The sequence below is a fragment of the Macaca fascicularis genome, chromosome 5 (genome assembly GCF_037993035.2).
Source record: "Macaca fascicularis isolate 582-1 chromosome 5, T2T-MFA8v1.1".
NCBI classification, from domain to species: Eukaryota; Metazoa; Chordata; class Mammalia; order Primates; family Cercopithecidae; genus Macaca; species Macaca fascicularis.
This window is the reverse complement of record NC_088379.1, coordinates 2107039-2132670: the sequence shown is the minus strand read 5'-3', so window position 1 is coordinate 2132670 and position 25632 is coordinate 2107039. Positions and strand designations below refer to the sequence as shown.

The 25632-nt window shown below is 49.6% G+C and overlaps 1 protein-coding gene and 1 non-coding gene across 8 annotated transcripts in view; both read right to left on the bottom strand.

The window, feature by feature from the left end:
- Positions 1–355: 355 nt before the first annotated feature.
- Positions 356–25632, bottom strand: part of NSD2 (nuclear receptor binding SET domain protein 2) — a 115187-nt gene continuing 89910 nt past the window's right edge. For 5 of the 7 annotated variants that reach the window (XR_012434554.1, XM_045392033.2, XM_045392035.2 and 2 more), the window contains 7 exons: positions 24629–24732; positions 22918–23187; positions 21493–21609; positions 7901–8042; positions 7149–7255; positions 5803–6007; positions 356–3887 (listed from right to left, as the gene is read on the bottom strand). Coding sequence is in view for 5 of the 7 variants with exons in the window: in XM_045392033.2 (XP_045247968.2) it covers positions 3616–3887; positions 5803–6007; positions 7149–7255; positions 7901–8042; positions 21493–21609; positions 22918–23187; positions 24629–24732 (1217 nt within the window). In the remaining 2 variants the exon portion in view is untranslated. Of the gene's footprint in view, positions 3888–4964; positions 6008–7148; positions 7256–7900; positions 8043–21492; positions 21610–22917; positions 23188–24628; positions 24733–25632 lie in introns of all 7 variants that reach the window. The other 2 variants (XR_012434553.1, XM_045392034.2) reach the window with 2 other exon arrangements.
- LOC123573793 (small Cajal body-specific RNA 23) lies at positions 8143–8267 on the bottom strand. Its single transcript, XR_006698525.2, has one exon.

Below are 25632 nucleotides of genomic sequence, written 5' to 3'. Positions count from 1 at the left end.
GACTTGGCTGCAGGCCTGGGGACCACCCGGCTCAGTCGACTGCAGGGCTGCGGGACAGCAGTGGTTCCTTCTCTCCAGACCATTTCGCCTTCAATGGGAATTTGGGAAGCAAATTATTTCTGAAAGAAGAAAGCATTTTTCCAAAGTCAGTTACGCCTGCTATTTCCAGTATTTGTTATACTTCCCAAGATGGCGCTGCCTCTCCCCAGCGGGTCAGGTCAAAGGCAAAATGACACGGTCAGGACAGGGAGCCCCACCCATCGGAAGCATCAGCGCCACGCCTGATGCTTTGCAATTCAAAGTAACTGGAAATAAAAAATCAAACAATCCCATGTAAAATAAGTTAAGAAAAAAAGCCTTTACAATGTTTTTAATACAAAAATACTCATACACAATTTTCCAAACACAGCTTTCCATTTTAAATGCTATTTTCCCCCAACTGGCAAGTCTCAAATCTCTATTTCAGTATATCCCCCCCAAAAGTGAATTTCAAGTTTTTAAGTCTAACTATCAAACCTGGTGACAGCACCCAGTATTCCTAAAAGGAATCTGACCTTATATTGTATGAAGTTTAGACACCAATAGGCACATTTAAGTTTGTATTTAATTTCTGACAGGGCATTTCACACCTCAACAGGGTCTGGTGAGGCCGTGACACCCCATGGACACAGCATTTTACTCTACTGACTAACAGTCATCAACTACACTCATAGGATCAAGATATTTGGCAACTGACAGTCATTTGCATTAACTTGAATTATAAAACAGGTTCAATTCTTGAAAATAAGGTAGTTCTGGAAGATGGGCACTGCGCACACCGGGGTTTAGAGGTCAAGACAAACACCACGAAGGGAACCCAGACAGCCGCGGACGGGCGTCACCAAAAGAAAGGCTGGCCTGAGGATGGACAGCTGGGTTCTCACTTCGGGTACCTGAAGAGTTTCCCCCACAGGTGACCACGTTTTAAGCTGCCCAATCGGACATATCCCCTGTGACCACACGTGGGTGGGTATAGGTTTAGGTGCAGATCCTGGTTTCGGATGCCAAGGAATCCTGAGGGATTGGGGCAGTTTTTGTGTTTTGCTTCACATTAATGACAAAGAATTGGAAGCCGATGATCAGGAAGCCACCGCATCCTCAGAACAAAGCTGGGCAGGGCCGGGAGCCGACCACACCCACAGTCACAGCTGGGGCCTGGTCAGCCGCAGTGGAGAGAAGCCCTGCAAGCTCAGGGCCGCTGCCCCAAAGCCTGGCTCCACCGAGTTATCAGCGGGTATTCTAGAGACATTCAAAGTTAGTGTTATTTGCTCATTAGTTTAACAGGTTTTGGAAAGGGGGAGGAACCATATTTAAAATTTTTGCAGTATTTCCTTCAGAAAGATCATAAAATAATTTGGAAGTATTATCAAAGCGATTAAAAGTCACAATATTTCACTACTGTCAAACACAAAAATAAGTTAATATCTGTTCCCCAAAGTGCACTGCAAAGCCGATTCTGATGTTTTGACGTAAGCATTATTAGTCCCTTAGCTGCCGGAAAGGATCTTTCGGGCAAGTGACAGCGAGGCCCCGGAGCCTTAGACTCTAAAGGCCAGGGCCACACGTATGTGGGGACACTGCCCGGCCTGTCCCTATAACAACCTTCCAAGTTAGGGCATAAGGAGCATAAATCTATGAGCCGATCCAGTATTTTCTTAGGACAATTTGAGAGAAGAGTCTGAACTGGAAAGCACTCCCACCCCATCTTAACCAGCGAGTGCATCTCAGAGGCCACGGCCACACGAGCAAGTCAGTGGCCTCTCAGCTCGTTTCCCCTGGGTCCTCTGTGTAGTTAACTTTGCTGCAGACTGTGATGGGAGAAGGGACAGCCACCAGTCAGTGAAACTTCCAGTCAGTGCTCAGGGAGGCGTGGGACCCTGTAGGCCACACACCCCAAACCCCACGCTTACAGGTCACAAAACCACAGAGTAGCCAGTCTCAGGTCCAAAGACACTGCAGTTTACCAAGGCATAAAAGATGCCACAGAAAATTAACAGGAGCCTCAGCAGCAGTTTTCAAGGGGAGTTTTGTAAACTTCTCTGCAATATGGATGTGTCCTCCTTAGGTTATTTTAAGAAAAGGCCATAAAAAAGCACCTGCTGCTGAATGTTCTCTCCCTCCTCCCTCCCAGACAAGCAGCCCCTCAGGGCACGTGGGCAGAGGCACACACCGTGCCCCCTTCTCAGGGTGCTCAAAACTTCCCAGGGTCGAGGATCCCTCAAGAAAGAACCAATTCTTACAACATACGTAGTACTCAGGTCTCACTTTGTAGAACTGGACCTTTTAAAAACTAAAGCGAAACCTCACAGGAAAGTGGGTGTCAGACCTGGCCTAGACCAGTGCCCGTGACACACGGGCGGGGCACGCACACCTGCCAGGCAGGCCTCCACCCCCACGACCACACCTCTCAGTGGGTGCCCTGGCGGAGGGCGACTGATCGGCAGAGTCTGCGTCTTCCATCAGCAGATCCCGAGTGCTGACATGGAAGCCACTCTGGGTGGCAGGAGGGCTAGACTCTGGGTCTCTCTGTAGACCTGCGTGCTGTGGTCCCTGGGGCCTGCCGCGCCCTGCGGGGCTCCCTAAGTTGTCACTTCCTGTGCTCTAAGCGGACTGTGGTCTCAGGCCCTGCGGAAGTCACTCCTTTCGCCATGGAACTCAGGGTCGCATCAGTAAAGACACATTTCAGTCGGTGGTGATTTGTGAAATAGGTTTAGCAAAAATATATTGAGAATAAAAATCAGAAACTGGTAAAGAAAAGCCAAATGAAAAAAATATACAAAGTTCTCCCCCAAATGTTGATAAGAACCTAGCGAGTTCAGAAGATAGGCCCAGGTGAGACACGGCCCAACCCGGCCAGGCCTCGAAAGTGCTCCGCGGGAACTACACGCTGAAGTGGACGTGTTATTGGCATTTCATTCAAATCCACGAGGAGAAAAAACGACGGGAGGAAATCTTACAACACCATTGCTGCCACCACCTGCGTGGCCAGCTGCTCACTAGGATGGAAAAGAAGCATTTCTGAGGAGCAATTCACATTAGTACAAAAAAATGATACAGCCATTTCCAAAGAGCAGAGTAATGATCACAATGGCGGTTTCGAGGAATCCAGGGTCAGTCCTCACACGGGCCTTACCCGGCCTCTCCTGAGTGGCGACGGCGCTGAAAGCAGAAGCAGAGCAACGCGAAGCCGAGTTTCTAGCGACCCTCGGGAAAAGCCTACGCTACACATTTCAGAGGAGATTAAAACATTCCATATGCCAATTAACTTTAACCTAAAAAAATAAGAGTGGGAGGGAACCTTGACATTCTGAGAAATTCAAGTGTGGCGGTAACGCTGAGGAGTGAGGCTTTGTCCAGGAACGCTGAGCTGGGCTCAGACGGTCATCAGTGCAGACGCAGCAGATGCTGCTGAGGATGGCTCAGTGGTGGGGAGGCGCTCCCTCCCGAGGAGGCCTGTACGTCTGTGTCCTGGCGGCTCGAGCTGGGTCCTCTGGGCCAGTTCATGCTCGCCCTCTCCCGCAGGCAGGGCCGGCCGCCCTACACCGCCCGTGGATCCGGCCAAGCTGCCGCCTGGCGCTATTTGCCCTCCGTGACTCTCCGCCAGCCCCTCCGCCGCCGCCTCTTCCCCTTTGGCTTCCCTGGCTCTGGCGGAGGCTTCTCAGTCTTGGCGCTTCTGACCGATGCCGCCCCTAAGTCATGCTCACAGCAGTAGGACCGCCCGTCCGGGGTGCAGCTGAAGGCTGTCCCGTCCTGGTGCTCCTTACAGAATGAATTGGGGCAGAAGTGGCAAAATGAAGTTGAAGGTTTGCCACACACGTCACAATGATGCCAAGGACATTCCCACTTCCCTGCAACAGAACACAAGATATGAGCACACAGAAGTGACGGAATCACGACTTAAACTTTCTCATGGTTGAAGATGACTTACGACCGTCAGGTCAAATGAACACAAATTAAAATAGTGCTGGCTCCAGCTAACAGGATGGGCAGACAAACTGTCTCCACTGCAGCCCGGGCAGGCTCCCTGGCAGGGCCTGTTGACTCCACAGTACCTGCCAGGCCCCTAAGGACCACCTGTTAGCGTCTCTATGTTTCAGCAGCTGAGAGAGGAGCCGTGCCGGGTGCAGGAGTGTCCCCGGCCCCGCGTGGACAAGCAGGGGCTGCTTTGCTCATTTTCATGCGACCTGCCCTCTCCCAAGGGACTGATTTTCAACTTGGGTATTCATCTTTCTGGCATGACTCTGTAAAGGCTGTCAGGTTAGGGACCACCCTCTCACACCCATGGCCAACACTTTATCGTGTGTCATCTTTACCATACAAAAGTGTTGTTTTTCACACAAATATCCGAATTCTTTTTTTTTTTTTTTTGAGATGGAGTCTAGCTCTGTCACCCAGGCTGGAGAGCAGTGGCACAATCTTGGCTCACTGCAGCCTCCGTCTCTCGGGTTCAAGCGATTCTGCCTCAGCCTTCCAAGTAGCCAAGATTACAGGCGCCCGCCAGCACGACCAGCTAATTTTTGTATGTTTAGTAGAGATGGGGTTTCACCATGTTGGCCAGGCTGCTCTCAAACTCCTGGCCTCAAGTGATCCACCCACCTTGGCCTCCCAAAAGTGCTGGGTTTAGAGGCATGAGCCACCATGCCTGGCCTGGATTTTCTTTTTGTAGTTTTTTTGGTTTGGGATGGAATCTTGCTCTGTCGCCCAGGTTGGAATGCAATGGCACTATCTCGGCTCTCTGCAATCTCGGCTCACTGCAACCTCCGCCTCCCAGGTTCAAGCATTTCTCCTGCCTCAGCCTCCCGAACAGCTGGGATTACAGGTGCGTGCCATCACACCAGTCTAATTTTTGTATTTTTAGTAGAGACAGGGTTTCACCATGTTGGTCAGGCTGGTCTCGAACTCCTGACCTCAGGTGATCTGCTCACCTTGGCCTCCCAAAGTGCTGGGATTACAGGCGTGAGCCACCGCACCCGGCCTCTTTTTGGTTTCTTGTTTTGGGTAAGGGCCTTTTAATTTTTCTTCTGTGATTCCACAGTCATGAGCCCCATGGCGACACACTGCAAGATTGTAACGGAGGCGGCTGCACCCTTAGGTGTGAGCCATGATGTTTGTGCAGCACCAGAGTCATCTCACGACCCATTTCTCAGACTGTCTCATCACCAAGTGGAACAAGACGCTACTGTTTCCCACTGGCGCCTGTCATCTCTGAAATGCGTGGTGCTGGAAGGTGGAGCCCACTCTACTTTCCTTCAAACGGAGCCAGATCTGCAGCTCGTCAACCAGCGGCGCCTCCTGGTGCACAGGACAGGGGCTCTGGGCCCCTCCATTCCCAGTGTAGTGCAGCCAGGCCAGACCCTTCTGGGCTGCCAGGGAGACGCAGGTGCCGGGGCTGCTGTAGAGGCCTTTCTCCTAGGAGGGGCTTTAGTTCCCAGGGCCGCCTCCTTCCTGGCCGCCCCGCCCCCACAGCATGGATGAGAGCCCCAATTCTGCAGCTAGGCCTCGGGCTGCCTGAATCCCTCATGGAGGTTCCAGGGGCTACCCCGTCACCACATATCTTCTCTGCTCGATGCAGAGATCTAGAATGTGCAGCTGGTGGAACAAAGAAAGGCTCTGCCACCCTGGATCAGGGCCTTTGCTGCATGAGTGCCCGATGCGCCTGCACCCAGATGAGGCCTGGTCAGCAGGAAAAGCGGCAGCAGGAGCCACCATCAGGTGCCTGCCACACAGACACAGCCCCAAGCCACCATGAGGCTGCACACCCACCGAAGGGCCGCTTGCCCAGGCCCAGGCAGGACAGGTGGTAGGCCTTGGTGCAGAACTTGCGGTCACACAGCACCAGCTGCCCGCCGTCGCCGCAGCGGAAGCACTCGTCCTCTGACTGCCGCTTCCCTTCCCCTTTTGCTCTGCGCCGCCTGGTCTTCTTCTTGGTCTTTTTGCCCTTTTCCTCTGAAGAAAGGGTCGTTGAGGTCTAGAGTCAAGAATTAAGCACAGATCACCGGAAAGAATTACACAGGCTGAAGCAAACAGAGAGGGCAGAAGAGCAAGTTACAATCCGGAAACTTCAGAGATCTCTGCAGGTGCCCAACACAAAGAGGGGAGGAGAGGAGTGTCCTCCCCGTGCTCCCCAGACATCCTTAGACTCACTCAACTCAGCGTGAAAAAGCTGAACAAAGACGACGACTAGAGTGAGCTTTGCTGGAAGCCTGCAATGATGCATCTCAGCAGCATCTCAGTAGACACGCAGCTCCAGGATCTGCTGATGGGACCCACGAGCAAAGGAGGCCACCACAGGCGTCACAGTTCCCGCCCACCACCCGGGGTCTCCTCACTGGGAAATTCCAAAGGCACGTGCCCTGTGGGTGGCAATGACCTGAGGGCAGTGACCATCCTCAGCAACAAGGCTGAGGACAGACGCCGGCTCAGGGCCGAGCTGGTGCCACTGTCAGGCTTTCAGGCCCAGGTTCTACACAGCACAGGGAAGGGGTGCAAGAGTGCCCCCCCAATCTCTGTCCTTCCTGGAACCTTGGAAGGTGACTGTATTTGGAAATAGGGTCATTGTCAATGAGATCTGTTAAGATGGGGGGTCACACAGTAGTAGGGTAGGCCCTAAGTCAACAGGACCAGTGCTCTTATAAGAAGGTCAGGTCAACAGTCATGTTCGCAGGGAGAACAGTTGGGCGGTGCTGCCACAAGCCAAGGAGCGGCAAGGGCTGTGGCTGCCACCAGGAATGGGAGACAGGCCTGGGAAAGAGCCTCCTGAGGAGGCTTCGGAGGGCGCACAGCCCTGCCCACACCCTGACTTCAGACTTCTGGCCCCCAGAACTGAGAAACGATATGCTCCTGTTAAGCCCTGCGTCTGTGGGGCATTGTTCTGGCAGCCCCAGGAAACACTCTCAGTGAGGAACTCTTAACAACTGGCCTTTGTTGAGAGGCACTGTTGTGCCCTGCTTGGGGAGCCATCCTCCCCAGCCCACAGCAGGGACCTCGCTCCCACCTGTCCAGCAACAAGCCAGCCTGGAGGAGGCCACTGTTCACGGTGAGGCACATGTCTCCAGGGGTGTAAAATGCCAACACAGAGCCTGGGCGGAAGGAGGGCATCACAGCCTTACCTTTGGTCTATCCCCGAGGAATCCACTGCAATTGGAGGCTCCACACCGACAGACCGTTTTTTCATTGCCCAAACAATCGAGGTTGTAGTTAAAAGTCAGCTCCGTCCCTGGGAGGAGCAGACAGACACCGAATTGGAAACCCCTGCCTGTCTCTTCCAACGCTAACGGCGTGCATTAGGTCAACAAAATGCTCTGTTATTTTCGTATCTGTACTGGCTTGATCCATGGCCTTTCAATTTTGTTTGGTAAAAGACATTCAAACCAAAAGAGACTCCACATTAGCACCCACCTCCCCTAGAGCCTTTCCAGTCCAGCCCCACGCAGCTCGCAGCAATGGCCACTCTGCCCCCATAGCCGGAGCCCCACACAGGGTCTGGAGCTTGTAGCTGCAGGAATGCCGCAGACAGCAAACAGGCCCACGCGAGTGTCCCCATAGCCAGGAGCCCCACACAGGGTCCCCAGAGCTTGTAGCTGCAGGAATGCCGCAGACGGCAAACAGGCCCACGTGAGTGTCCCCATAGCCAGGAGCCCCACACAGGGTCCCCACAGCTTGTACCTGCAGGAATGCCGCAGACGGCAAACAGGCCCACGCGAGTGTCCCCATAGCCAGGAGCCCCACGCAGGGTCCCCACACAGGGTCCCCAGAGCTTGTACCTGCAGGAATGCCGCAGACGGCAAACAGGCCCACGCGAGTGTCCCCATAGCCAGGAGCCCCACGCAGGGTCCCCACACAGGGTCCCCAGAGCTTGTACCTGCAGGAATGTCGCAGACGGCAAACAGGCCCACACGAGTGTCCCCGTTCACTGTCCACTTGAGGGTCTCACAGTTGGGCTGGCAGCTGTGATTCATAAATCGAGAGTAGTTTCCTTTGGGGCCAGCGTCAATTATACGGTCCTGGAAAGTCAAGCGATATATGAGATCAAGTGTTAGCAATCGTGTTATTTTTAAAGGGAATTTTCACCATCATAAGGCACACTGAACAAGTTGTGTTCCTTGTTGTACTGAAAACTGTGGTGCCCCGTGTCCACTGAGACAGGACACCCCCAAACCAGTCCTGTTTCTCTTGCTCACAGAGGACAGGTCAGGACCACATGGAGAGGACCGAGCCTTAGCGAGCGCCCGGAAGGACACGACAGGAAGCCGGAGCTCCCAGCATCCTCCATGATGGCAAACAAGGGAGCTAAGGTCAACACCAACAGCCTAGCCGAGTGGCACTCAAGGACAAGAACAAGACTCACCCTGGCTGGGTGTGGTGGCTCACACCTGTAATCCCAGCACTTTGGGAGGCTGAGGCGGGCAGGAATTTGAGACCAGACTAGCCAACATGGTGAACCCCCATCTCTACTAAAAATACAAAAAAATTTAGCTGGGCGTGGTGGTGGGCACCTGTAATCCCAGCTACTCGGGAGGCTGAGGCAGGAGAATCACTTGAACCCGGGAGGCAGAGGTTACAGAGAGTGGAGATTATGACACTGCACTCCAGCCTGGGCAACAAAAGCAAAACTCCATCTCAAAAAAAAACCTCACCCAACCAAAAAACCAGCAAGGGATGCAAAGAAACAATTTGCAAAGAACAAATACAGGCAAAGGTGGAGAAATGCAGATCAGAGTGACAATGAGCTCTGACTTGACACCCATGGCGCTGATGTCACGTTGGCTGAGATGAGGGGGTGGCCACAGGGCTGTCAGGAAGGCTTTCGAGACAGCAATCTGATAAAGAGCCCTGGGAATCACAAATGCAAGCACAATGTGGCCTAGAACTGACCCACTGAAATCCAGGTACCTAGAGGCCAAAGGTAGGAACTGGAGACAATATATCCACCCAGCAGCGGGGGACGGACAGCCCCGGCCTCCACCCGAGGAGCCACCAGATCCACCACACAACCGCGTGGGGGAAAATCAAAAGGCCACATAAAGCATAATAGTCATGTATTCATGCAAAACCACGTGTGTGAATAGAGATAAATACAGGCATACGGACATCTATAAGCTAGCTGTCTCATGGTCCCAGGAAGCAGTAGGCTTTGGAGTCACTATTCACACGCCACCTCTGACACACCTGCCCATGCACCCAGTCCTGGTGCAATCTCCCAGGGTGCCCCTGTCTGGGACCGCTGGCCCCCTGTCCTTTCTACATACCCACACAGGCCATCCCTTTAAAACCAGAAATGGTACCAGAATGTGGTTTTCTGCAAGGTGCTTTTCACAATAATGAAATACACTAATCAACCCAGAGTGCCACTCTTCAACACCTGCATGACACCCCCTAACACAGAAGTGGGGGTGCTCATCCGCCCTCTGCAGATGCTTCGTCACGACGCACTGAGCCGTGGTGCTGACGTGCACATTGGCATGCACATCACTTCTGCAGGACACCAGGGACAGGGACAGCATGGGGCATGCACCTGGGACATGCCACCAAAGCCAACAATGACAACTCCAGCCTCTGACGCCTGGCAGCACCATGTCTAACCTACATTCCTACCATTACCAGCAGGGCCCAGTGCCACTTCCTTCTTATCAGGCCAGTTTTCATCTGTGGGTTGCCTGCCATGTCTTGACCCTGTTTTATTTATCTTAACTGATTTTCAGATAGGTTTTCCCTAGATATTCCAAACATCAGACCCCTTTATAACAATGTGTTGGCCGGGCACGGCAGCTCACACCTGTAATCCCAGTACTTTGGGAGGCCAAGCATCACTTGAGGCCAGGAGTTTGAAACCAGCCTGGACAACATGGTGAAACTCTGTCTCTACTAAAAAGACAAAAATTAGCCAGGTGTGGTGGTGTGCACCAGTAATCCCAGCTACTTGGGAGGCTGAGGCAGGAGAATCACTTGAACCTAGGAGGCAGAGGCTGCAGTGAGCTGAGATTGTGCCACTGAACTCCAGTCTGGGTGACAGAGTGAGACTCCGTCTCCAAAAAGAAAAAAAAAAAATGTGTCGAAACCTTTCCCATCGCTTCCCAGCTCCCAAAGGAATCTTCCCTGCGCAATGCCTTTTCTCACAAAGCTGCAACTATTTTACCCTTTTGCTTCATGCATTTTCGGTTTGCTGAATAGTTGCATGCAGCTTTTCCCACCACACAGATTATAACATCCATCTCCCCCTCTCCTAGCTGTTAATCCATCTGGAATTGGCCTTCGTAAGTGGTGTGAGGGGAGGCATCAGTGCGTGGTACATGGGCTGCCCAGCCCTGGCTTTGGCCACACTCCCCCCGGCCATCCACCTGGGTTTGGGCCCCGCTGGAGTCACAGGAACACCATGGGGAGCACTGTCACCCCCAGGGGACGCCCACCTTTCCTACAGTAAGGCTTCAAGATAGAGCACTGGCTAGACCTGCAGATCTTTCCTTCTACGTGGACTCTGAAGTTGCCTGTCCAGGTATATTTAAACGTTTTTGCTATTTTTATTGCGCTTACAACGAGCTTGCACCAGGGAAGATTTCCACCCTCACAGCCTCTCCTTTCCCAGCTGGGACATAGCCCGTGTCACCACTCGTCCATGTCATCTCTCGTGGCCTTCAGTGACACTGCCAAACTTTCCAAAGAAGCCTGCTGCATTCACATACATGCATCAACGCTCTTTGTGGCTCTGCATACATGAGGAGGGTAGAGGAAAACCTGTGGACCTGGCCTCTCTCTGTTGTCACTACAGCTCACATGAGGCCATCACCAAACACAGCCGTCTCATTCTCCAAGAGACACCATTTGCCTCTTGCTGCTTTGCTGCAGCCTTAGGGGGGACAGGAGCGGCATGAGCGTCCTGACTTTTTTTTTTTTTTTTTTTTTTTTTTTTGAGGTGGAGTCTCGCTCTGTCGCCCAGGCTGGAGTGCAGTGGCACAATCTCAGCTCACTGCAAGCTCCGCCTCCCAGGTTCACGCCATTCTCCTGCCCCAGCCTCCCGAGTAGCTGGGACTAGAGGCGTCCGCCACATCGCCCGGCTAGTTTTTTGTATTTTTTAGTAGAGACGGGGTTTCACCGTGTTAGCCAGGATGGTCTCGATCTCCTGACCTCGTGATCCGCCCGTCTCGGCCTCCCAAAGTGCTGGGATTACAGGCTTGAGCCACCGCGCCCGGCCACGTCCTGACTTATTTCTGAACCGGCCACAAGTGTCTGGCTCACCAAGCATCAGCTGGCAGCCGCTGATGTCCTTTAGCAAGGTAAGCATAGTTGTAGTCCTGGTTTCTTGGGAAGTTTTCGTCAGGAATAGGTTTGAATTTTCTCAAATTATCTTCTGGTGTTCATGAAAATGACCCTGGATTTGTTTTCCTCCTTTACCTACTGACAGGGTTGCTAAGCCCTCCTTGCGGTCCTGGGGTAAACCCCACTCGGTCACAAGGAACTGCTCTTCATTCTGCTCAGGTGCGCTCTGCCGGCTGGCACACACCCTCACAGGTCCCAGGCCCCTCTTCCCATGTTCACACACAGGTCCACGCCCTGGCTCGGACCTCACGCCTCAGTACGTGTGTCTCTGAAAAATACACAGCACTGTTGTGGGTTTGTAAGAAGAGATTTACTTATTTCTATTGTTTGTTTTGTTTTTTAATTTCTGAGTCTCTGCTTGGTCTCTAAACACTTCCTCCAGTATATTCTGTCCTTCTTTTTGACGAGATGAATTCATGCTCATCATCTGTCCAGAATCTCTGCCTTCAACTAAGAGGTGAACTCACCGTCAGCTGTCTTCATTCGCCTTTCTCCTGGATCCCACAGGCTAGTGGGAAGGCCCTAAATTTAGGGTGCATCTCATCCCCAGTGGTGGCTCTGGTGTCAAAAAAGCCTTCTTCTGTGTCACTGAAAGTGGTGGGGCGTGAATTCCACCTGGTCTGAGAACAACTCCTTTCTTCGACTCTACCTTGGCATACCTTTGCCCACAATTGTTTTTTAATTGAGACAGGGTCTCTCTATATTGCCCAGGCTGGTCTCGAACTCCTGGGCTCAAGCAATCTGCCCGCCTCAGCCTCCCAAAGTGCTGGGATTACTGGTGTGAGCCACTGAGCCCGGCCTGCCCACACTTTTATTTTTAACCTTCCAGAATCTTTGTTCCTTGCATGCTGCAGAGAGTTCGGTTTTATGATCCAATCTGGAAGTCTTTTAAGAAGTAAGTGAGCCCATTTCCTCTTTCCAGATATGCTGGGCACAGTTAGAACACATTCATGTCTTGCTTGTTTCTATGGGCTTTCAGCCTTTCACTGTGAGGCAGAGGGGCTGCTGGATCTCCTGCTGTTGGGGACTCTGTCCTCTCCTATTGGCGGCCCTTTACGTGACCCGTCATCCTGCATGCCCACATGTAACGTCCCGGACACCCTTGCCCCTGCTTGTGCACACTGAAATCAGCCGGGATCCCCTCCCTCAACTGCCCCTCGAGCCCAGCTCTCATCAGTGGCATTATCTTCATGCTCTCCTTTGCTCCAGAACACACCTCAGCTTCTGCTCCCATCTGACTCAGCGGCTCTGGCTCACCGGTGTTGGGGATGAACTTACCCTCCTTTCTCCCTGCTCCTCCACTGCCCCTTCTGGTGGGGGCAACATGCTGAGTACGCTGCTGCCACTGCCCATCCTGTTGCTGGAGCTTCACCTGATTCTGCTGAAGGCTTAGAGCTCATCTCTTAGCAGCTGACTCAGGAAGGACGTGTTCCTTTAATTCTCTATGCTCCAACCTGCATCTCTGTAGTCGTTACACCCAGAGAGTCACATGGCTGAATGGACACCCCTGGCTCATTCCATGGAGCCTACCCTGTCCGGGGCACTGGGTTCTGCCATGAAGAGCCTCCAGCTGGCCCTATTTCTCCCCTTAGAAGCAATTTAGGTTTTTTTTGTTTTGTTTTGCCTGCCTATCTACAGGATTCTTGGCTGCATCCCGTAATCCTATTTATGATGTTGCCCAATCTGACTCAGCCCCGCTGAACCGCTCTCTGGCCTGCTTGAATGCACAGTGCCTCTCCTCAGCAGCCGCTGCCCAAGGCGCCACTCTCATCCTTCTCTCTTTCCTTCCTACCTTCCTTCTCCCTCTCTCTCTCCCAGGTTCTTTCAGCTGCACTCCGCTCACTCCCCACATCCACCCTCGTGCAGTCCTTGTGGTTCCTACTCTCTAGTGTGTTCCTTGAGGTTTAGGCTTTGCTTAGAAAATAATTTTCTTTTCCTTGTTTCACTCCTGAGTTCTACAAGTTTCCAATCTAGCTCTCCTTTCTGCCTGGCTATCTCTGAATCCTCATATTCAAAAAATTTGTGATGAATATTAGGGTATAACTTTTATCTGCTTTGTGATAAAAATTTTTCTAAGTGGGTTTTCTCCATCTATAAGGAAGTTCTGCTGTTTTGGGTCAGGATTTTGTTTGTTTTAGAGACAGAATCTGTTGCCCAGGCTGGAGCACAATGGTACAGGACCTTGGCTCCCTGCAGCCTCAGCCTCCTGAGCTCAAGCGATCCTCCCACCTCAGCCTCCTGAGTAGCTGGGAAAACAGGCACATGCCACTGTGCCCAGCTAATTTTTATTATTATTATTTTTTAGTAGAGACAAGGTCTTGCTGTGTTGCCCAGGCTGGTCTCAAACTCCAGGCTGGCCTTAAGCAGTACTCCTGCCTCGGTCTCCCAAAGTGCCGGGATTATAGGCACACGCCATTGCACCTGGCTGGAGTTTTCTTACATAACCTTTTCATCATTCTCTGAACAAGCTGGATTTCCTGGAGCGGGTACTGGCTGGATCCCAGGTTTGTCTCACTGCTGTCGGCTTGATGGAGGTCTCCTCACCACAGAACCCAAGTCTCTGTGGGCCCTCAGAGCCTTGGGTCCCTTTCTCTCTGCCTTCCAGAATGTTGCCTTCCTTTTGGAAGGTGATCCTTTCAAAGATGCGTCATCTCTTCTTCTCAGGAACTCCCCATGCCTTCTTTTCCCACTGCTCCCTTTCAACTCTCAGCTCTGCTGGGAGCAGGCCCCCAGTGCTTGCTCTGGCTGCCAGGCCACACTCCCACATCTCTGCACTCCCTGTGCTCAGGCGACACTGCAGGTCTCCAGCACTTTTCTCTGCTTGTTGGACTTCAGTGGACGGGTCTGTTTGTCCCATAGTTTCAGTGAAGATGTACTTTGTGTACATTTTTTGTTCTGGAAGTGAGCAGCTGCCATCTGCTACCAGAATCCTATGAATAGATTTGTTTGGCTGTGAATCACATTCTCTTAGTTTTTTCTCTGAACACTACCTTTAGGATCTTTCCAAACTGTCAGATGTGCATCTCATCTAATTCTTCCTCTCCATGCTGTCTCCTGTGTCTCCTCCACTCCAATAACTACAAACATTAAGGCCTGTGGAAGCCTCTCCTTGTTGTTACTATGTACTAACCCTAATGTGAATCTTAGTCTTAACTTATACATTTAAACCACTTACATATATTGTGGTAATTGATATTTTGATTTTTTTTTTTAATCTGTGCTTTCTAATTACTATTATTTCTCCTTCCCCCATCTTCCTCCCTCAGGTTCTACTAAATTGACTTTTCCTCACTCTCCTTTTTACCCTTTAATGGTGTGGAAGTTACACCTTCCACTTCTATTCATTTAGCAGTTTCTCATGTAGATGTCACATGTATACTGTGACGAAGTCTAAGGTTAATAAATCTCTTCCCTCCACCCTCACAAAACAAGCAGCTCACCCTGGCGTCACCACACTCCCGATGCTCCCTGTGACCGTCAGTGTTCAATGCCTCCTCCTTTTCATCTTCCTTCTTCCTGCCATGCAGTCATCATCATCCACCATAATTTGACACAACCTGACTTATTTAAGACATATCCACACACCCACAAACTTGTCTGTTCACCTTTACTTCTTGGATCTCACATTTAACTTCTGACATTCAATGTTCTGCTTCCTAAAATATCTCATTATTTCGTTCAGCTAAATTATATTGATGGTCAGCTCTCTCCATCTTTGTCTGAAATCATAGATAAGCAGGGCCCTAGAATGCGAGGTCCAGGGTTATGTTCCTTGGTGTGTAATTCTTTTAATATGCTGCCAATTTGGTTTGCAAGCACAGATGCTCCACTTGAACCTGTCCCAATTTCTCTCCCAGACAGTATCAAAGAACTGAAATTTCCCAGATCACCCATCCTGACAATAAGACACCAGACTGACTACCTGCTGCCTGTTGACCAACTCCTGTATAACCACTTGAGTCAGCTGGGAAGATGGATTTGAGGCTGGTCTCCCGTCTGATGTCACCCACGTGAAAGCCCTTCTTCTCTGGCAATACTGACTGCCTCGGTGATTGGCTTTCCCTGTGGTGAGAAGGCAGACCTAGGCTGGAACCTCAGTGTGTGGCAACACTTACAATGGGGCTGTGTCCCAATAAACCCACTGTTAAGTTGGAAATATCTTTTTTTTTTTTTTTGAGACAGAGTCTCACTCTGTCACCCAGGCTGCAATGCAATAGCGTGATCTCTGCTCACTGCAATCTCTGCCTCTCGGGTTCAAGCGATTCTCCTGCCTCAGCCTACTGAGTAGCTGGGATTACAGGCACCCACCACCCAGGCAGCTGGGATTACAGGCACGCCCAGCTAATTTTTGTATTTTTAGTAGAGATGGGGTTTCACCATATTGGCCAGGGTGGTCTCGAACTCCTGACCTTGTGATCTGCTGGCCTAGGCCTCTTAAAGTGCTGGGATTACAGGCATTAGCCACTGCACCCAGCCTAAATTGGAAATACCTTAAGTCATAAATGCATTTAATATACCTAATCTACCAAACATCCTAACTATCCTGCCTACATTAAATGTGCTCAATTACACTGGCTTACAGTTGGGGAAAATCATCTAACATAAATTTGAATGTCCCATGTAATTTACTGAACCCTATACTGGAAGTGGAAAACAGAATGGTTGTATGGGTACAGCTTCCACTGAATGGGTATCATTCTCACGCCATCATAAAGTCAAAAAATTGTAAGGCAAACCACCCTAAGTTAGGGGCAGCCTGTATTTTGGTGATTTTCCCATCAATGTTCATACGGGACATTGGTCTGTAGTCTTATTTTTTTTTTTTTTTTTTGAGGCAGAGTCTCGCTATGTCGCCCAGGCTGGAGTGCAGTGGCGCGATCTCGGCTCACTGCAAGCTCCGCCTCCCGGGTTCACGCCGTTCTCCTGCCTCAGCCTCCCGAGTAGCTGGGACTACAGGCGCCCGCCACCTCGCCCGGCTAATTTTTTTGTATTTTTAGTAGAGACAGGGTTTCACCGTGTTAGCCAGGATGGTCTCGATCTCCTGACCTCATGATCCGCCCGCCTCGGACTCCCAAAGTGCTGGGATTACAGGCTTGAGCCACCGCGCCCGGCCTGTAGTTTTTCTTGTAGCGTCCCTGTCTGGCTTTGGTATCAGGGTAATGCTGGCCTCATGGCATGAGTTTGGAAATGTTCCCTCCTCTTTAGTTTTTCTGAAAGAGTTTCAGAAGGATTGGTATTAGTTCTTTTGTAAGTGTTTGGAAAAATTTATCAGTGAAGCCATCAGATCCAGGGCTTTTCTTTGTCGGGAGATTTTTTTTTTTTTTTTTTTTTTTTGAGACAGAGTCTCACTCTGTCACCCAGACTAAAGTGCAATGGCACAATCTCGGCTCACTGCAACCTCCACCTCCCAGGTTCAAGAGGTTCTCCTGCCTCAGCCTCTTGAGTAGCTGGGATTAAGCACGAGCCGCCACACCTGGCTAACTTTTGTGTTTTTAGTAGAGATGGGGTTTTACCACATTGGCCAGGTTGGTCTCGAACTCCTGATCTCGAGTGATCCACCCAACTCAGCCTCCCAAAGTGCCGAGATTAAAGGCGTGAGCCACCACACCCAGCCTGTCAGGAGATTTTTAATTACTGAGTCAATCTCTTTACTAGTTATAAGTCTATTCTGATTTTCTATTTTTTTCATGACTTAGTCTTGGTAGTTTGTTTCTAGGAATTTGTCTATTGCTCACAGTACTCTCTTATAATCCTTTTTTATTTCTGTAGAAGCAGTAATAATGTCTTCACACACCCAGTTCTGATTTAGTTATGTGAGTCTTTTCTCTTTTTTCCTAGTCCATCTAGTTAAAGGTTTGTCAATTTTATTGATCTTTTTAAAGAACCAACTTTTGATTTCATCGATTTTCCTGAGTTTTCCAATTCTCTATATAATGTTATAACTTGAATTTATACAAGCTGAACTTTAATAACATAAAAACCCTGCTCCTTTACAGCTCGGTCCCCACCGTTTTCAGTCACTGATGTCACAAACTCACATCTTTATATACTGAGTGCCCTAAAACACAAGCTGGTAATTAATGAGTAAAACTAGTAATGCATGAGTAGCTTAAATTATATAGAAAACAAAATGTTAGAATTTACAAACTAAAATTAAAATACCAGCTTTTAAACTAGTAATTGTTTTATAAATGTATGTCTCTCTTTTTTTTTTTTTTTGAGACGGAGTCTCGCTCTGTCGCCCAGGCTGGAGTGCAGTGGCCGGATCTCGGCTCACTGCAAGCTCCACCTCCTGAGTTCACGCCATTCTCCTGCCTCAGCCTCCCGTGTAGCTGGGACTACAGGCGCCCGCCACCTCGCCCGGCTAGTTTTTTGTATTTTTTAGTAGAGATGGGGTTTCACCGTGTTAACCAGGATGATCTTGATCTCCTGACCTCGTGATCCGCCGTCTCGGCCTCCCAAAGTGCTGGGATTACAGGCTTGAGCCACTCTCTTTTTTTTTTTTTCTTTTTTGAGACGGAGTCTCGCTCTGTCACCCACGTTGGAGTGCAGTGGCCAGATCTCAGCTCACTGCAAGCTCCGCCTCCCGGGTTCACGCCATTCTCCTGCCTCAGCCTCCCGAGTAGCTTGGACTACAGGCGCCCACCACCACACCCGGCTAATTTTTTAATATTTTTAGTAGAGATGGGGTTCCACCATGTTAGTCAGGATGGTCTCGATCTCCTGACCTCGTGATCTGCCCACCTCAGCCTCCCAAAGTGCTGGGATTACAGGCGTGAGCCATCACGCCTGGCTCTAAATGTATGTCTCTTAAATCATGTAGACAACAAACAAACGAATGGAGTTATAAACCACGTTACAACAATACAAACTTTTATAGCTGACCATGTATTTACTTTGAGATCTTTCTTCTTCATACAACTTGTAGTTACTGTATAATGTCCTTTCATTTCAACCTACAAGGCTTCTCTTCATTACCTCTCTTGACCATTACTTGCAGGGCGGGTCTAGTGCCAAAAAACTTCTTCAGCTTTTATCTGGGAATGTCTTAATTTCACCCTTACCTTTGAAAGACAGTTTTACTGCATGTAAGAGTCTTGGTTAACATTTTTTTTTCTTCTTTTAGCACTTTGAATACATTGGCCCACTGCCTGTAGGCCTTCAAAATTCCTGATGAGAAATGTGCTGATAATCTCCTTGAGGATCCCTTGTGGTATGGTGTAGCTTATTCCATCTTGAATTGTCATCCCCAGGTGTTAAGGGAGGAACCTGGTGGGAAGTGACTGGATCATGGGTCAGTTTCCTCCATGCCATCTCATGATAGTGAGTGAGTTCTCTCAAAATCTCACGGTTTTATAAATGGTAGTTTTTCTGGGGCTCTCACACACTTCTCTCTTGTGCCACCATGTGCAAAGGTACCGTTCGCCTTCACCACAATTGTAAGTTTCCTGAGGCCTCCCCTGTGATGTGGAACTGTGAGTCATCGATTAAACCTCTTTCCTTTATGAATTACTCAGTCTTGGGTAGTATCTTTAAAGCAGTGTAAAAATAGACTAGTCCACCTTGTATGTAATTAGTAGCTTTCCTCTTGCTGTTTTCAAGATTCTTTGTCTGGTTTTCGAAAGTTTGATTATAACATGTCTCAATGTAGGTCTCTCTGAGTTCATCTTATCTGGAGTCCATTGAGCTTCTTTAGATGTTTATATTCATGTGTTTCATCAAACCTGGGAAGTTTGCAGCCATTATTTTTTCAAAAGTTGTCTCTGCCTCTTTCTCTCTTTACCATCTGGGACTCCCACAATAGATATGTTGGTCTGTTTGATGGTAGCCCACATGCCCCTTAGGCTCCGTTCACTTTTCTTCAATCTTCTTTTCTGTTTCTCAGGCTCAACAATTCTTTTTTGTTTGTTTCTCTTTATAGGTTTTCTATTTCTTCATTGATGCTGCCGTTTTGTTCATACATGATGACTTTCTGCAGGTTTTCCTTTAGTTTTCTTAGCATCTTTAAGACAGATGTTTTAGAGTCTCTGTCTAGTAGATCTGTCATCCGGCCTTTCTTTTAGGGACAGTTTCTGTTTATTTTGTTTTCCCTTTAAATGGGCCATATTTTCCTGTCTCTTTGTAGGGTTTTTTTGTTGTTGTTGTTATTGTTTTTCTGAACACTGGACAAGTGAGTCTAGTAAGTCTAATAATGTGGTAACTCTAGAAATTAGATTCTTTCTCCCCTTGCCCTGGATTTGCTGTTTTTGTTATTTTTATTTATTGTTCTTATTTTCTTTTGATTGTTGCAGGCTGTTTCTATGCAGAGGATCAACCCAAGATGTAAATTTAAGGTCTTTCCAGATCTTTTTTGAGCCTGTACCTTTACCTGAGCATGCATAGTCACTTTCTAATTTTCTAAATTATCTACTTTTCCCCAAAGCTGTCTTTGAATGTCCTAGTCTTTTAATGTCTGGCTCCCAAAAGGGGAAAAACAGAAAAATGAAAGAGGAGGGCAATTGGTGCTGGCCCTTTAAATCCTCTTGAAGCTACATCAGCTGGAGGGGGAGGGGCTTGTAACAACTGAGGGAGGTGTAGTAACAACGGCAGCCCACCTCTTTGTCTGCACCTTTGTGATCAGAAGCAGCAATCAGGGATCCTGAGCACAGATACCCACTATTTGGAGAACAGGATCCTTCTTGCTCACCTTGCACACAGCTTGAGGGGTTCAGGGTGTGTTTATGGAGATACATATGGATATACGTATACACACACACATTTTTTCCCTGATCCTTTGAAAGTCAGTTACCGATATCTGACCTCTGACCCTAAACGCATCACAAGTCATTCTCTTGCGCAGCCACAACACCTTCCACACCTACAAAATTTAACATGAAGAACAGTGTCTTGTTCAAATTAAAATTTTTCCCACTGCCCCAAAAGCATACTTTATAGCTCCTCATCCCAGATTCAGGCTCTGATCAAGAAGCACACACTTCCTCTGGGTACTTCTTTAGTTACTCTCTTTTAACTCAGGATTCTTTTGTCCTTCATGACACTGACTTCCTTGAAAGGTCTAAGCCCCACGACCTGCAGTGATTGACACAGAGCCTAGTGCTCGCCCGGAGCAGGCTCCACTGGCCAGCGCTGCCCCACTACTGCAGGGGTAGGGGATTTAGCTTCACCAGGGACCACCTGACAAGGTCCCTGGAACCATTCTTATTTTCACAGCAGCCCTTTCTCTCTAGATCTCATCACATCTGTCTTCCATGAAATGTTCAACAATTTTTATCTGTGATCATTGTCTATCTGGTTTTCAAGCACTATTATTAATCTACTCTTTAATAGCCAGACTTTTCTACTAGATGACGAGCTTAAGGGCAACAAAAGGCAGAAACATGTATTCTATCTCCCTTCCTTTCAAAGACCACTCAGGCACTAAGGAGGCCACACTTCCCCAGCTGAAGTTATCCAGAAGCCAAAAGCCTGCTGTGTGAGGGAAAGGATGACATGCACCCCCACGGGGCTGTGGCCATTTAAGGAGCTGCCCTGGAAGGGCCCGGCAACACCTGTCAGGGTTGGGCATCAGGCCCAGAGCTGAGCACTCCAGATGCACTGTCTTTTATCCATGCCCACTTTTACACAAATCATCCCATCCTCCTTTTCCTGAGAATATTGATCCCTCTAGCACCTAGGTTCTAAAATGCTTAGAAACATGGGCTTCACACAAGCAACAACCAACCAAAAACGATTCTGCTACACAACAGAGAAGATGCTGAGACCTTATCCAAAGAGCACCAAAAATTAAAAAATAAAATACAATCTTTTTGAAAAAACAAAAGAAGATGCTCAGACTTCCTCGTCTGTGTCCTCTCTACTTCCCTGCCCTGTTCTAAGGCTGCTTGGAACGCTCTGCATGCACACCCGGACAAGCAGAGCCTCAGGGTGCCTGAGTGCTGAGAGGTGGTTAGCTGTAGCCCTCTGGCGCAGCTGAAAGACATGCTGCACCTCAGAAGAAAACATGCAGATGTTTGAAAATAAGCAGCCAAGGAGAGAAATGTTGGCGCTGCCACAGAGCAAAGTCCAGTTCTACCGGTGACCATCAGGGCTCCAGGTCCAGGACACTGCAGAAGCTCACAGTGGGGTACCCTTCCACATTACCTTGTCTATAGTGAGCATGTAGAAGTGGGTGATGTCGTTCTCATGTGCGTGCTTGATTCTCGCCATGCACTCCTCCTCATCAATCAGCTCCCCGACGTACTCGTTAACAAATTCTCCCTGGAAATCACAAGAATGTGGCCATGACAAAAAGCGTGCTGACCAATCCTCAGTGTCGGGGCTCAAGACTCCCTATCCTGATCACTTAGAACGGGCACCACACACATCAGCATACCTCCATGGAGGGCGCATACAAAGTCTTCATAAATTAAATTAAAGGATCTCAGACATATCTGTATGTAAAGGTTGCCAATGAAAAATGTATTAAGTATTCATGAAGTGGCAACATGCCAACCCTTGCTTCTTACATGACCTTGTCTCAGGAGGGCTGTCTGATAACCAAGCTTCTACATAACCCACTTTACACAGTGATCTCCACAATAGAAAAAATGGCTACAAAGTATCTGACAGGATATACAGCAAGTCTGGGTGAATCAGCAGTCAGGCAGGTGAGGAACAAGGATGCTGGGGAGGTGTTTCTAAGCAACCTTTTATGCTGTTGTTGGAACTGGCACCAGGCTTATGAACTCTCTGTGCTGGATCAGTCCTGGTATGGACCTGGGGTCTGAGACCACCCACCCCTAGGCCATACCAAAACACATCAGGGTCAGCAGTTCCACATGTCTCTTAGTCCCTGGATGTCCTTGGGATGTAGTCTGGGAGCAGATGCAGGAGGTCAGCAGTCCTGGTGTCTACCAACAGCTTGGTCCTAGACTGTGCCAGGACCACCCCTCACAAGAGCAATCTCCTTACGCCTGCCTGGTGAGTGCTCCCAAGCACCTGGCTGCTAGCCCAGAGGAAAATGGGTCACTTCACGAATCTTCCATTTCATAAAAATAACCATCAGAATTCTGACATAAGGCATGCTTTAAGGGAATGTATGAGTTTTAGCAGATATCTTTCATGTAACATTTTAAAATATTCAATTGTAATAATTCAATTCAAAAAAATATTTCAGGTCAGGCACCAAGGCTCTTGCCTATAATCCCAGTGCTTTGGGAGGCCTAGGCAGGAGGATGGTTTGGGGCCAGGAGTTTGAAATCAGCCTAAGCAACATAGCAAGACCCCATCTCCAAAAAAATAAAATTATTAGGGCATGGTCATCTATGCCTGTAGTCCCAGCTGCTTGGGAAGCTGAGGTGGGAGGATGGCTTGAGCCCAGGATTCTGAGGCTGCAGTGAACTACAATCATGCCACTGCCCTCCGGTCTAGACGATAGAGAGACCCTGTCTCAAAACAAAAACAAAAATTTTTTTTTCCAAAAAATACCGTTCTCACATGAATACAAAACCACCACAAGCAAACCTAAGTCTAATTCCCAGTGAACCGTAATTTCTCAAAAGCAGGGGAGGCGATAAGGGCACATACCTTTCTGATGTCCCTCTTGGCGACCAGGCCCCACCCTTTGCCATCTGTCTTGATGATCTTGGTCTCTGGGTACTGGCGCTTGGTGAAGCACTGGTTCTGGCAGAACTCGCCTGCGGGACACACCTGCGGGTGGCACTCAAACATCAGCATCCTGTTCAGACACTCCGAATCAAAGCCACAAGGATTCTCATCTGTGGGCTTGCAGTTGCACTTAGGGATTTCTGAAATATCCGCTGTGTAGATCTGGACTTTCCCGTAAGGCTTATTCACCTGCAGGGAAGGAGTAAGCTGTCTTGGCCCACAAAGGAATGAATACCCTGGCACGCCCACCACGGCCTCTCCTTACCCAGCCTCCAGGTGTCCTTTTAGAAAGTTTCAGAGGCCCGACTGGGACACACTCCTCAGAACAGCCCTCCCCAGATCCCAGAGGAGCTCTCCTCTGCCTTCTTAGCACAGGAGGCAGGCAGGGCAACCCAATGCCCTCTCATGTTATTTTATCTTAGTGTCTGTGGCTCCTCGTTGATGAACAAGAGCTGACACGTATCCAGTCAGGCCATTGTAAGATGAAGAGAGAAAACGCATGTTGACTGCTTAGTACACTGCAGGGTGTCCAGCAAACACTGGGTAAGAGCTCTTCTGAGCAGCTTCCCGACCCATCTCTCTGACTCTTCCTTTACCAAGCACCAGCAGCGAGCCACATGGGAGGCCACCTCAGGGGGAGCAGTGCTGGGCAGGGGGGCACACCCTCTGCTCTCATGACCTTGTGGTTTATCATTAGTGAAAGACAAGCAACCAAATAATAAAGCAGTAGAGATAGCTGAAAATCCGCTGGGGTAGAAATGCACAATCTTAGGAAAGAGGTGGCGAAAGACACCCCTTTCGATGCTGTGGTGTGACAAACTGTACCCTTCGGAGAACAATCTGGGAATATTCCCCAAGAATCTAAACATTTCAGGCTCTCTGACCCTGTGATTCTGTTTCTGGGAATCCATCCCAAAGAAAATACTATATAAAGATGAATACAGAGTGCTTTCTTTACACACAAAGATATTGACTGCAGCCCACATTTTACAAGCAAAGGCAGAGCGAGCACTTGACTTCCGGCACACTGATCACAAACACTCATCAGGAACGGCCACAAGGCTCCTGGGGATGCGGCCCAAGAGGCACCAGCTCTGAGCACAGGCAGCCCTGAGGGGCCTGGAGCTCTCACAGAGCCCTGCCCTGGCTGCACTTCCTCCTGCTCTCCTGCTGGGGCTCTGGAGCTCACTAGAATAAACACAGAACTGGCAAGCCCCCCACCCCACACCCCACCTTGGTCTCTGAGGTAGAGGATCTATGCCTTTGGGGCTCGGTCACTGAGCCCCGCTCCCATATGACTGACTCCCAGCACTTAGCAACAGCCTGGTGGAGGTGGGAGGCTCATCCCTCAGCTCCTCCTGCTCCAAGCAGCCTGGTCAGGACTGTCACCCCAACCCCTTTGCTAGCTACCAAGCCAAGCCTCATGCTCCAAGGTGGAACCAAGAACCCCCATGCAGATCCCCCCATGCCATTTGCTCATGGTCTCTTGCGTGGCCATCCATGCCAGGCACCACAGATCCTGGCTGGTGACAGTCCTCTCCCCAGCCATAGCCTGGGTGTGCCTGAGAACCGCTCACAGCCCCTGGGGAAAACTCCCTCCGCACGCGTGCACGCAGCTCCCACACGCCACCTTGATGTGCTTGTATGGTGGGGGCTTGCGTTCGCTCTCCTGTGTTTCTCGGGCTTCCCTCTGAAGCTTAATTTCACGAAAACGAGCTTCGGCTTCTTGCAGTGCTAAAAAGTCAATGAAATAGGAGTAAAGATTTTAGTAAATAAAGGTAACTACTTTCAAGCTCCATATTTTTATAGTTCACTCTAAACTTTCAATGTTAAGTATTAGTTTCTGGTTCCCATAAAACTAGACTCTATGAACAACTGTCAGTGGGCAGGTATTTTTAAATGTGGCCAAGTGTGTGAGGCAGAGGAGTGCTCAGAGAACAGCCATCACCTCTCTACAAGGCAGGCCCAGGGCGGAGTTCTATCAGGAGCTCCCTGTCCTCCACTATGGCCTAAGGACAAAGCACCAGGGTCAAAGCCTGGGACTTGCTGTTCTCAGACAGAAAATAAAAATGCACCAGAGGCCAGGTGCAGTGGCTCACGCCTGTACGCCTGTAATCCCAGCCCTTTGGGAGGCCGAGGCAGGCGGGTCACCTGAGGTCAGGAGTTCAAGACCAGCCTGGCCAACATGCTAAAACCCCGTTCTCTACAAAAAAAAAATTAGCCAGGCATGATGGCAGGTGCCTGTGGTCCCAGCTACTTGGGAGGCTGAGGCAGGAGAATTGCTTGAACCCAGGAGGTGGAGGTTGCAGTGAGCCGAGATCACACCATTGCACTCTAGCCTGGGCCACAGAGCAAGACTCCGTCTCAAAACAAAAAACAAAACATGCAGCTGAGCTCCTCTTGAAGCGAAAGGGGCTCTGAAAGATGAACCACAGGCTCAAGCAAGAATAGAGGAAACACAAACCCCTACAATCCGTCCTGAGAAGGAGGCCAGTCCCATGTCAACGCTGGACGTGTCCTGTGGTCTGCCCTGTTTCTGCGGCCGCAAGTCAGCCACAAAGGGGTCTGGCACTATAGGACACCCACATCCATAGTCAGGAGACTTCGCCGACGGTCACACCAAATACATCAGGC